This window comes from Ambystoma mexicanum, chromosome 3q (assembly GCF_040938575.1).
Source record: "Ambystoma mexicanum isolate Mex_15411 chromosome 3q, UKY_AmexF1_1, whole genome shotgun sequence".
NCBI classification, from domain to species: domain Eukaryota; kingdom Metazoa; phylum Chordata; class Amphibia; order Caudata; family Ambystomatidae; genus Ambystoma; species Ambystoma mexicanum.
Window position 1 is genome coordinate 206,045,252 of NC_090926.1, and position 12,978 is coordinate 206,058,229.

At 49.0% G+C, this 12,978-nt stretch overlaps 1 protein-coding gene across 2 annotated transcripts in view; it reads left to right on the forward strand.

The window, feature by feature from the left end:
• The first annotated feature begins 462 nt into the window (after nt 1-462).
• The window catches only part of LRP1 (LDL receptor related protein 1), a 1,300,039-nt gene continuing 1,287,523 nt past the window's right edge, over nt 463-12,978 (forward strand). For both annotated transcript variants that reach the window (XM_069653565.1, XM_069653566.1), the window contains exon 1: nt 463-940. In XM_069653565.1, the coding sequence (XP_069509666.1) occupies nt 862-940 (79 nt within the window). In that variant the 5' untranslated portion in view covers nt 463-861. The remainder of the gene's footprint in view (nt 941-12,978) is intronic.

Genomic DNA, 12,978 nt, shown 5'->3' on the forward strand with positions numbered 1-12,978 from the left:
CGCATGCCCCCCCACCCCCTCATGAGGCTCTACATACATGAAGACCGTATGTCCTTCACGCTCCATCTATTACCTTGAATGCCCCGTGCCTGCTCTTCCCCCCATTATTTTGCGGCCCTATTGTGTCGCATACTCCATCTACCCCCTTTGTTTCTCATAAGCCCCTCTGCGGGAGACCCCCACCCTTCCAACATTTACTGGGGCGAAAAATGTCTTCGGGATCCCCTTCCTTTCTCGGCTGCGGTTCTGCCTCTGTAATCACCTCCCCCCCCATGGGGGTGCGCGGCTCCGTATGGATTCCCGCCCCTTTCTTTCTCATGGGGGAGTCCCCGCAGTACCACCTTCCCCGGACGGCCTCCTGCTCCTGGATCTCCTCCTCCCTGTGCCTCCCCAGCTCCAGGCCCCCTATCAGCGCGTGCGCAGTACCGACCCACTCCCCTCCTGAGTGACGTCTCTCCCCGCCCCCCTCCTCAGACTACCCGGCTCCCTCACCGGAGGCTGCAGCTAGACTTGGCGGGGGAGCGAAGCGAGCTCAGCCCCCATCACCGAGACCCCCCAACCCCCTTCTTTTTAACCACAGGCGCGAGCTCCAACGTCTGGGAGACCCCCGGAGAGCAAGACTGGTCCCCTACGCCCCCCTTCCAGTCAGCATTCTGGCCGAGGAAGCGGCAGTTCCTATGCATTGCCCCTGAGGTGTTTTGTTTCTGGTGGTCTTTTTAAACGACATACATTGAAGCATTTGCTTCCTCGGGGGCTGCGTTGTGCCCCCCGCCCCCCCCAAAGGATTTGGTGATTTCCGACTGTCGCTGAGAAGCAGAGGAGGGGTGAGCTAGAGGAGGGGGTCGTCCCCCGCCCCAGTCCATGATGCCGTCCGCCCTGTCACTGCTGCTGTGCCTGGGGCTTCTGCACGGCGCCATCCCGCTGGGTTCGTCCATTGACGGTGAGTGCCGCCCCCAAATCACTGCAAGCGGAATGCTCATTCATAGCACTGCGTGCACCCGTGCCGCTTCTCTGCTTTCATGTATATTGCCTAATTGCATGCCCCACCACTGAGGGATTTGCGCTCTTGTGCCACCTTTGCTATGCACCCTCCCTCCCCCGGACCCATTACTCCCCTCCCGTCCCCCACGCCAACCAAGTACGCCTTGCTAGTCACTTGGATAGTTCCTTCCCCTATTTCATGGGGTAACCTCGTATTCATGGAGTCACCCTCCTTACCCACCGAGTGCCCCCAGCTCTCTTTTCCACGCTGTTTATTTCCCCTCCCTGTGAGGGTTACGCCCACATTTCCAGAGGTACCGCTTATTCCCCGAGCTGTTCTCCCCCCCCCCCTTCTAGAGCAGGGTAGATGGGTCCTCTGTATTGCCCGTGAAAGGGGCCTCGCCTCACCTATGGAGCCAGAGATGTCTGCGTCTTTATTTTTCTCTCTAACCCCGCCGCCCATGTTGGGTGTCGCTCCCGCATTTTCTGGAAAGCCTAGCTCCTTATTTCCTGCGCTCTTCTTGCTTGGCTCCTGCTCTGGGTGGGCCTCCAGGTGTCGCTTAGGGTTTTGTTAGCTGCTTTGTGTGCATGGCCCTTGCACACCGGTTGCACCCTTGCCCGGTGCCCAGATTGTAAATTCCTCTCTTGGAGGAAACAGTTACTTCTCGCTATGCAGCTCTCACCGAGCAGGGGAGCCCAGAGGCCCTCTGTTCAGGCAGCCCCCCCCCTCACACCACACCGCCCCTCGCCAGTAATGGCTCGTTCCAGCATCCACAAGGAGTCCATCGCACCTCTTCTTGGACGATTGCTTCCAGAGTGCAATGTTGTCTTTTTGCCCACAATGCCCTCTTTGTCTGGCAGGCGGAACGCTCTTCCTCCGGCTTGGCCAGGTTGGCTCATTACCATCCCCGCAGCTGACCGGGCCCCCTTCCCTGCTTGGCTTGGAGGGGAAGCGTGCCGTTCACAGGCATCATAGGGCAGCCATCACAGCAACCACCATGGCGTTCGCATCCCCGCATCCTTCCTACTACGGGGGTTTTTGTATCCATGCTAGTTTTAGCGGGTGTGTTTTTGAGAGCACCCCCTCCGTGAGCTGGCTTCTGCTTTGTGCATTTGTGGAACGGGCCTTTATTTACCCATGCCCCCCCCCCCCTTCCGGGAGGAGCAATCTTGCCAGATAAAGAAGCGTGGCTGGTACCATCCAAGCTGGTGATGCCGGTTCATGTCTGCGTGGCCTGGGTGTTTTTTTGCGCTGCCATGTCGCGCTTTTCTTAGTTCCGAGCTAAGGCAGGGCGGCGCTGGCCGTTTGTTTTTTTTCAATCGGGGAAGAGAATAAGGGTTTGCGTGGGTTTGTCGGCTGGTTGGAATTTCGATGAAAGGTGTCATGTGCAGCGGCCCCCTTCCCGGGCGGTTGCTGCGTGACATGTCTCTGCCAAGAAGCGAAAGAGCCGCATGAATTCCTGGTTTCGTTTGGTGGAGGAGGGGTCTGCATCCCCGGGCCTGTATGGGCTGCTCGCACCAAGTACACACGTGAAAACGCGACACCGCTGAGACCTTAAGAACGTGCACAGTGGTGCCGCGGAGTTGTCGCGTGCGTGAGCTATTCCGGATGGTCCCCCTTGGTGTCTTGACCAATGCGCATTCCTTTATATGCGAGAGGACCTTGGCGTTGGACCCGCACTTTCCTGTTGGTTTCGCCCAATGCCTCAGCTGACAGCCCAGATCAGCCTGGCCTCTTACACACGGCGCTACTGATTATGAACCTGAGGGGAGCAAAAGGACGCAAAATTAAGCGTTTTATTGCATTCATTTCCTGGAAATAGTTTTTTGCTAAACTCTCTGCTTGAAGTGAACCTTTTTGGGGGGAACTTGATCTGTGGCAGCTTCAGCCTGGCCGGTTTGCCAGAGGAATTTCACAAGAAGCACCGATACCCCATATCCGTTCATAGACATTAGACCAGTCCGCTCTTCCCAGACCCCCGTGGATTGTCTGTGATCTTGGAGAGTCCCTGGGCCTGGTGCACAGGCTGCCCCCCTCCCCCCCAGTTGTGCGCAGGAATCTTAAATTGTCAAAGGGGGGAAAAAAATCTCTGATTGAAACCAAATGCAGCAACATCAGGCTCTGCTCGCGTTTGCCAAAGTTCCCTTCAGAAGTTTGGAAGAACACTGTGCACAGTCAGAGGGAGGAACTTGTTTTTTTTTTTTAGTGGAAAAGCGATTTTTTTAAAGGTCCCAGGTCATGACTATGAAAGAGCAAACAGTTCCCGATTTTTTTTTTCCATTCTTGCTTTCGGCGCTCATGAAACGAACAGTAGGACATGTTCTGAGATTTAAAAACAAAAAAAAGGTCTGCCTGGTCGCTTCAGGGCACTGGTAATAGTGGCTTCCCGCAAATAGAAATCTTGGACCTAGAGTGCTTTTTGTTTTTGGGGGCCAACATTTTTTTATTTGGGAGTGGTCTGGTTTGCTGTCCTGTTGCACCATGCCCAGCCATCTCAAGTTGCCCTGTGTAGAGGTGACGGGGTTCTCTCTGGCTTCAGGTTCTCTCTGGCTTCAGGTACTTCCACTCCCTAGACTTTTAATTTGGGAGGGGGGGGCACCAAACTAACTGCAAGCCGCAGGATTCCAGTTTAATGTCAACGTGGCTGTATGTTCTTTTTCTGACATGGGGCAACTTGAGATCCCTATATCTATATGGGTCTTGGTGGGGGGGCATATAGCCCACTATAAGAGACTGATTGGAGTGCAGTCTCTTATGGTGGTACCCCCAGAGGACCAATGGTCACTTGGGCTTGATGCTGGCACTGCACGTCTCCAATCATGGATTGGTGTTGAGACATTTCTCGGTGTGTCTTGGTTGTGTTTTGTTTTCTTTTTTGGTACAGGTGCCCTTCCTTATTTGGGCATCAGCTCTATAGCCTGTTTCTAGCCTAGAGGAGCCTCGTTTGCTTGGCACCAGCGTCGTTGTGCAGCTGAGGCCAATGGGGGCCCATCATACCCATGTGACCTGAACTCGATGTGTTTGGGATGCATCTTAAAACAAAGGGGTTCTTTTGGTCTGATTGCTATTACAGGCCTTGCAGTGTAGCCATTTCCCAAGCACTCTGTTAATGCATGTGGCTGTTACCTGAAAGGTTGCGTCTTCGAAGCCCTCCTGTGATGGCAGAGACCTGGCTTAAGCGATAAGTGTAAAATGAGGGGACAATTATGCTGTATGGAATGGTGGCCGATTGTGAGGATTTAATATTGTAGTCGAGCTGGGATTGTGCCTGCGCTCACCCTCCCTTTCACCCAAAACTCGTATGGGGGTTTCTAAATATAAAAAAAAAAAACTCTGGAGAGGGGCAGGGCACAGAGGCCCAATTCCTCGACAATACTGGCAAAACCAGGACGTCTGGTCACCTTATCTAGAAGAAATGTACAGCATGCTGTGTCATATATAAGGGACACATAGTTATATGCTTGGTATGGCATGTGGAAGTTATATTTGCTGCAGGCTGTGTACTAGCAGCTCGTTCCCCGGACGTAACTCCTGCTGACTGGGTGACCTGATGCTCCGGAGCTACTTTGAGCTCATCCACATCAAGTATGAGCTTTGATCCCCGGCATCTTCGAAACCTGCATGTGTGTTCCTTGGCTTTACTAATACTCTTCCCAGGCTGCTTCTTGTCCCTTCTCACCCTCTTGAGCAGCTCGAGGCTTTGTGGTGGTGAAGCTGTCTCTACTGTTGGGAACTTGTAACTCGTCAGCTTCCACCAGCATCCGATCCACACTATGCATTCTCTCAGTGTCTAGAAGTGATTTGAAACTCGGAAGCACTTCCCAGGACAACTCGCATGCGCAAGTGTTTTGGGTTGCATTTCATACTGGCCTGTTTATCTATACTTTGGCACAGGGGTGTTGCTAGGTCTGGAAAAGATCCGGGGGTGCGCTAATGTCGGTACTCAGTCAAGGCTAGCTAGCCCTTTGGTTGTAGCCCCTGAGCTTCTTTCTGGGGCTACAGTCAAAAGACCGGGGGCTATAGCCACATCAGCCCCCCCCACACCCTCTACAGCAGCGCCTCTGCTTTGGCACAATATTCATATGTAACTAATAGTTTACACCAATTAGGCAAATCTGATAAAAGCTCCCTCACCAGGGTTCCTCGCGTGCACTCTCCTTTTATCTTGGGCAAATCACTCTGATTATCACACTGCATCTCAGTTACGAATACAAAAAAATGCATTTACCTTCAAGTCTGCCATACATTTTTCGCATTCCTTTCATTTAATGCTGAGCATATCTATCTGTCCATGAGCCACCCGCACCTTCCCGGGGCGGTTTGGTAATTGGATACATGTTTTGGGGTCGCGCAGGAGTACATTTCTCCTTTCTGAATTAAGTAATATCATGTAGGTTCTTGATCTGCAGCAAATGAAGAATAAACCCAGGTTTACGTGGGGGTATATGGTCCCATGAGGAGTGGGGACTCATGGCTTGGGACACTGGAGTTGGCCTAGGCCAGCTCTCACTACATCCCTTCCGGAATATGCATTTCTGTCCTGTGCTGTGTATATATGAGATGATCAAGTCATTTATAATGCGCCTATACACGTTTCTGGGCGCGACAAAGTAGGGTACGGAGGGAGGACAAGTCACTGATCTTATTGGCCTTGGCATTCAGATCGTGAACTAGTGACCACCTACTAACACTCAGAAAACAATGAAAGATTAAGCATGGTGCAATAAAATCTAAACTGCCATGCTCAACAAAATAAACACACTCCAGAACAATATTAACTCCCAATTTAACGCCTTGCCTAAATCCCCTAGACCCTTGATGCCCACTGGCATGCAGGTGAACAAAAACACCTAGCCCTTTGTTTTTAGAGAAGTAACTGAGTCAGAAATCATTACTATCATGAAAAACATAAAGCCTTCTCTGTGTAAAGGCAATATCTGCCCAGCCAACCTCATTAAAGAGTGTGCAGCATCAGTAGCCCCTTTCTTCACAGCATTCATTAATGCGTCCTTCGCCACAGTTGCTGTCCCTCTCTCCCTTAAGGAATTGTGGGTTAGACCCCTGCTAAAAAAGACTTCCCTTGACCCTGACTCACCCAATAACTATAGGCCCATCACAAATGTGCCCTTCCTGCTAAAAATTCTCGATAAAGCTGCACACCTCCAGAATTACCTAGAGATCAACAATATCCTGGGGAAAAGGCAATCTGGTTTACGTCCATATCATGGCACCAAGTCAGCATTACTTGACCTTAACAACCAAATACAGGAAACAATGGACAAAGGCAAACCCATGTTGCTCCTTCTCCTTGATCTATCTGCAGTATTCGATCTAGTTGACCACAAGATCCTCTGCAGACACCTCAAAGATGCCGCCCATTTCTCCCAGGAAGCCACAGCCTGGATCACATCCTTCCTTGGAGGTAGGTCTATGAGTCTTCTCAGACCAGGCCTGTGCTACACCATCCCCGATCCACTGCGGAGTGCCACAAGGATCATGCACCACACCTACCCATTACCTCTTCACCCTACCCCTTTACAATGATCTTGAGGCGCACAGCATAGCATTTACAAACTATGCTGACGACACCCAATCATTCTACCTCTCACTGGCTCTTAAGAACAAGATGCCGCCACCCTCAGCGACACATATGCCCTTATCCAGGCTTGAATGATGGCCAATGGTTTATGTCTCAATGGAGACAAAACGGAGATCTTACTACTTGGTCCAAAGGAAATTTCTTAACAAACTTGACAGTCGATACAGCGCCTTCAGCACTGGGTGTTTACCTTGACGCCACTGTGTCGATGAATCGGCAAGTCGGCGCCATCTCTTCATCTGCTGCACTTACGACTAAAATAATTAACGCAGTACTAAGATGGGAGAACATCTATCAGGCCAGACGGGAAGCCCACTGGCTCTCAGTTAAAGAGTGCATTCTCTTCAAGACTCACGCTACCACATACAGATGCCTATCCCAATCGGCACCCCTGTACCTGTCAAAACAAAATTAACTGGGAAAACGCCCTCAGACCTAAGCGGACCGAATACTCCCATTTGCTCACGGTACAAACCTTCAAAAGAGCTAAAGTCAGAGGAGTAAGCTTCCCTCTATTAGCCCAAAATAACTTGAACACCCTGCCACTCTCCATTAAGATGGAAACCTGCCTCACTGCCTTCCGTTAGGTTTTGAAAACCAAGTTGTTCATCTCGGCACTTTTACAGTCAGTTCCCTTGTCACCTTTGGAACATAACATGCCTATCATGTAAATGTCTTTTACTATTGCCTGCCATTTATTGTTATATACTGTCATCTAAATTATGTACCTAAGTAACCATGCTTTAGACTTCTGTAACAGCGCCACGATGCCCCATGGGCTGTTGTGTGCTTTATAAATGCAAATAAATAAAAAAAAAAAATAATGCAAAGTACAGGTAAGTGCATGGGTGGGGTGCAATCAGGGCAGCATTGCTCCGAGTAGTGCAGACAGCACAGTGCAGCTTTAGGTAAGTACAAGGAGGAAGGGGCTAGTTACAGCCCCTAGTGCGCAACAGACCAGGAGGCAGTGCGGGGGAGACAAGTCAAGCCAGCTACCCACTGAGACTTGGAGGGTAACCACCAACCAGTCGGCGCAGCAGTCCGGTAGGTCAGCCGGGGAGGGAGATATAGCAGAGGAGAAAAGGAAGGTTTTGAGTTGCTTCCGGAACTTCAAATGGTCCGGCTCAAGTTTGAGGGGCAGGTAGGCCGTTCCAGAGGGAGGCACCTACAGAGGAAAGTGGTCTACCCCCCACTCTCTACCTGGAGAAGCATCTGACCCTCAGAGTTGGAGGCAGCAGAGTGGAGGCATATGCTGTTTAGTGGGATACATGCTCCCGTTGCAGTGCTCTTGGTGCAAATATCTGATACAGATCCAGTCATTTTTTTGGCCAGGCAAACTGTAACCACAGATTTGGGGTGTGGTTCAATACTTGGCCTCAAAGCACAAAGGGAAGTCGGTGTGCACTGCATGGCGTGCACAAATCCGGAGCAAGCTGTTGACCCTAATTGGAGCGGCCTAGGACTGAACTAATTCCTCAAGTCCCCATTCTTTCCCCACAGTCGGCATTCATATGTGCTAGACCATTTTGTATTCGTTAGTGTTGTACCAAACTTTGGCTTCAATTTTGTAGTTCGCAGAATTTTTGGCTGAAAGCTATTCGGCTCCTGCCGAATTTCTTGTCTTCTCATTTTGTATTCAGTATAACAACAACTCTGAGGTAAATGTTGGGCGAAGATTGCAAAAAAAGGGAAGGAATCAAACATTCATAGCATTTCTGATTAGTATCAGACTAAGGTTCCTAGGTTTGTATAGTGGAGAGGTGAGGATGATTGAAAGGTTTGCATGGTTTCTTCCTATGGGAAATGCGTAAGAAGAAACTTGAATTCTCAACTGGAGACCAGTGGGTTTGAGGTTGCCAGTTGACGGGCAGAGCTACCTACTCCCACTTGAAACCTCAAAGAGGAACTTCGTGCATAGAACTCTCTCCAGTTCCCCTCTGTGCCAGTCTTCCAACAGGCGTATAGACGAACCAATGAGAGGGACGTAGTCTGAGAGCTATACTCTGCTGGTGAAATTGATAGGTGTGATGTTGGGAAATCTGAATACTTCCAAACAGGCAAGGTGTGTTCTCTAGGCTAATAGGGCTGAGAATAATTATGTTAAATATCGGCCAGCACATGATGTGTCTGAGATCTCCCAATCCATATTGGCATCTTGAGATTACTTGATTATTGAGAAATCTCTCGACTAACATTAAAGGGCTGTCTGTCCCAACAAGAATGGTTCGAGTTGAGAGCTCTTTTCTTTTGATATGTGATATGATAGGTTATTTATAATGCGCTTAATACCCAGAGGTTTCTCAGCGCAGACCTGCGGATCGAACCTGTGTTGCTCTGTGTCGTCTTGCTTCCAAGGAGAGCACGTTGCCCCTGAACTATCCTCATGAGACACTTTAGCTGCTGGTGTTGTGGAGGTTGAATTGTGAGACCCAGAAGAAGCCATAGAGCCCTACAGCCTCTAATAATACGAAGAAGGTGGGGTAAGTAGACATGTACTGCGATTGACGGGTTGAACTAAAAGTGAAGATAGGACCACCAGTCTGTCGATGCATCTGACGGAATGAGGGTGTGGGGAAGTTTTACTAGTCACAGTATGAGACCGGAGGCTAGTTGGAGGAAGAGTATCATTCGAAGATATTTGTTGACCTGCAACAACTTTCCAGTTGAAGTAGCATTAGATGTTGAATCTATTAATGCTGAAAGTGGCCACACCTCAAAGAGCTTATCCGCGACCTTAACTCATGTACAAATGTAGTGGAATTCTGCGTTTATACGTTGAAGAGCGGACAATTCTTGTCAAACTGATTAGAGCAATACTAGGATTAATCAACAGGCAGAAATATCTAACTGAAACCCCTTCTGTGGGAACTTTGAACAATGGAATTGTGGAAACCGTTGACGCTCAGGCAGAGCTTCAGCTGCCTAGCCAAAGGTTCAGTGGTGGAACCTCCCCATGCTGTTAGTCCATCCCTCGTGAAACCAGTTGGTTCAGTGGTTACTTGTAAATGTATCTAGGATGTCTCATCACCAAGAGATATTTGTGTTAGGTTACTGATAAGAACGTGAGGGGGCTTCTTAGGGACCCACGAAACCTCATAATTGCCTATGTGGAGGAATCGTAGGGTTCTGAGTCAAGGGATGCGCTAGGGAACAAAGTTCTGGTATGGTTGCATCAAAGAATGGGGCAAAACTATATTAGAACCCAGGACCTGAGATTCCTGCGCAAGTTAGCACCTGGTGTACTAAAAGTAACACAAGTTGTATAATTAAAGTGTGTGGTCAAAGTAATCTCCCAGTGTTCTTTAGCCCATGCAAGAACCTGGACAATATGTCTACTTACACCAATATGAGGATTATCCTGAATGGATACACCTCGTGCACCTGTGGGATTTGCTCATTGTTGCCTGGTACTTTATTTCTCTCATTTTGCATCTCTATTGGATGGTCTGTTTTTTTTTTAAATTTCTTTATTTATTTTAAGTTGCGGTTGCGCAGTGAGGATTATGGGCATGTTGCTCTTGATAAGAAGTAAATCAAATCGGGGAACTGGGCCTTGGAAAGAGTCAATGGAGCAATTCTGATGTGAAAGCAAGGATATAGTTTAAGGGAACGTAGGGCCCGGGGGCAACAGGCTGCAGCGATTTAAATCTGTGCCTAAGAGCATGGGGTTCTTTGGTCAACAATATGTCCTGGCTGCATTTTGGTAATTGCAAATCTGTTTCTGAAGTGTTCAAACCGAATGGAAATCTTCGTAGGTAGAGAGAACTTCTTCGGCGCCCTGCTTTACTGAAATCCACGCGGGAAATACAATTGACTGGCTGGTGGAGTCTTCTTCAGACTCACTTCTGTATGTACACTGCAGAATATGCCCCCACTCCAATCCAGTGGTGCAAGAGTAGGCAGAATTTGGCAATACGATGCCCTTCAGATACCTTAACATGCAGTTGGGGGGGTGGGAGGGCTCTACAGTGGCAGTATTTTCCCCGTATGAAATGCTGTTTCCGTGATCTTTGAGTTTCTTTTAAGCTTCCAGAAAGATGTATTGACTAAACTAATGAATTTTGTTTGCATGGCAGTTCGTTTCGTTGGTCCTTAGTGCGTTATGGTACGCAGTCCTTCGTAATGCGTTAAGGCAGTGCGTATTCCTGACCCCACAGGCGTTCAAAGATAGTGCTTGCCTGAGGCTCTGGCTAATTGCAGTGTGTATTATTTCATATCCCAGTCATTAACAGCGAAATAATAACCACCTGCATCCAGTTTGGACCGCTGAGGTCTAGCGTGGAGTTAATGATACGCCTCGGGTCCTTGTGGGAGGATGTCGGCCGTGATTGCAGATTTAGGGGATGAGGTAATTGGAGGGGCACGTCAATAACTGCTGCCTCTTTGCACACATTACAGAAACGGCCTAGTTGAATTTGGTACGCATGGCTTGTGTATCAGGGACGTCCGTCTCCAGCGCAGTCAAGACGTGGGATGATCATGGGTGCTGGGGGGGGGAGAAGATCCTCACCAATGGACCTCCAGATAGTCTAGACCTGACCCAGGCTTATTTGGAACAGAGGAATCTGGATGATACACCCCAAGGGGTCTTTTATGGAAAGCTTTTTGCTGGTTTCCTGTTGGATGGACAGAAAGATGTATAATGCGCTGCCATGTACACTTAGCTTAGTATTGGATGTGCTTCCCTGAAAATACATGTAAAGGCCTCCGTTGATCCAGATCCATGCTCGAGGCTTACCCTGCTGACGGAGGAGAGCAACCAGGGGGGTAACTTTAAATGGGCAGCGTTGAAAGGGGGAGCCAAAGAGATGACATGGCCGTAGCAGGGGTGACTGCTTCAGTGTCTGTAAGCTACTTTTGCATGGGGGATGACCTCCTCAGTGCAATGGGAGGCCTTGTGTTGGCTTTGGGAGGATTTGTGTACCCGTTTCTGCAGAGCCTTGCACAACTCTTGAATCCTGGCATATTCTTTTCAGAGTTGTGTGATGGCAAACCTTTTACTGAGACCTTTTCTCAGGGTGTGTGCTTGCTGGTCAGCACACTTTCCCCATGCTGGCTCTGCTAATGCCTAGCACACACACTTCCAACAGCTACTCTCCAATGACATTGATGTAGGTCATGTCGGGTGCGGGATGCAGGTCTGTGGAGCAGAGAGCCAGTACTCGTAGTTGATACCGCAAACATTATATCCCATTCTGATAGAATGCCTGGCTACTAACTAAGAATGACACTTTTTAAAAACGTTTTGTGAATAATGTCGAATGGCTGGAAACCGAGGAGTTCTGGTTGAGGCTGTCCTCTGGACACGAGACAGGTCTCACTTTAGAGGTAGTGAATTTGCTGAATGAATGAGACTTTAGAAAATGCTATCCAGTGAAGGAGGACTGGTTAGGACGAGACCTTTCTCATGAAGTTGTTTTTATTTAACGGATCTATTATGATTATTTTTCATATGATATTGTCTGATTTTATGTGATAAGTAATTTGTATTTACTGTGCCACATTAATAATAAAAAAAAATGCTGATGGCATCCTTCAATCTTTCTCTTGTTCCGTCCGTTTGTCGGTGACCACCGTCAGCAGATGAATACTGCGGAGCACTGGTCATGTGGTCTGACCGGTCTCCCTCAGTTGGCCTTCCTAGCATCCTTGTTCTTATGAGACAGCTTATTTGCTTTCTTCTGGGCTGTGCACGTGACGGGTGCAGGTGTCTGTCGGAAGGTCATGCTCCCACCCCTATGCATCTAATTGCCTGCAGCAGTCGCCACATGGATAAGAACAAGATGCCTGAAGTCTGAACGGGGCTCCGCTTCCTAAGGCCTCATCACTCTTCCCCTGACCATTCCTTGCTAGGTCACAAGTTCCCCTCTGCCATAAAGCTGGGTTGGTTGATAAGATATGGGATTTATAACGCGCCTGTACATTCTTGGTGTAAGGATGTGGGTTCGCACGTGCAGGGGAGTTGTGTAGCCTAAATGTTCCGCTATTGCAGTGACCTTTTTTAATTCAGTAGAATTGCATCCCAGAGCGAGGGTTCTCTTACCAGCAGGAAGCTGAGCTGTGGTCATGGACTTTATGCTGTTCTAATCTCCTGCCTCTTAGCAGCTGCAGGGAGCCCAGCCCAGTGTTGTGTACACGGACGTTCGTTTTGCGTGGAGAAGCGGAGATTCTTCCAGTCAAATATGGCGATGTTTTTACAGCCACACATTTGTGGCTCAATGGATTAATCCACAACAAGGATCTCGTTGACCTATTGGTCACAGGTTTGAATCTTGACGGGTCTTCAGAGGTTGCTAAAATGAGGGCCATTGAGTTGGATAACAATAAACCGTGGTGGCTGGTGAGCTTTTAATTGGAGGGGCATGACTGTTTCCCATGAATGTTGTCTGGCAAGGGA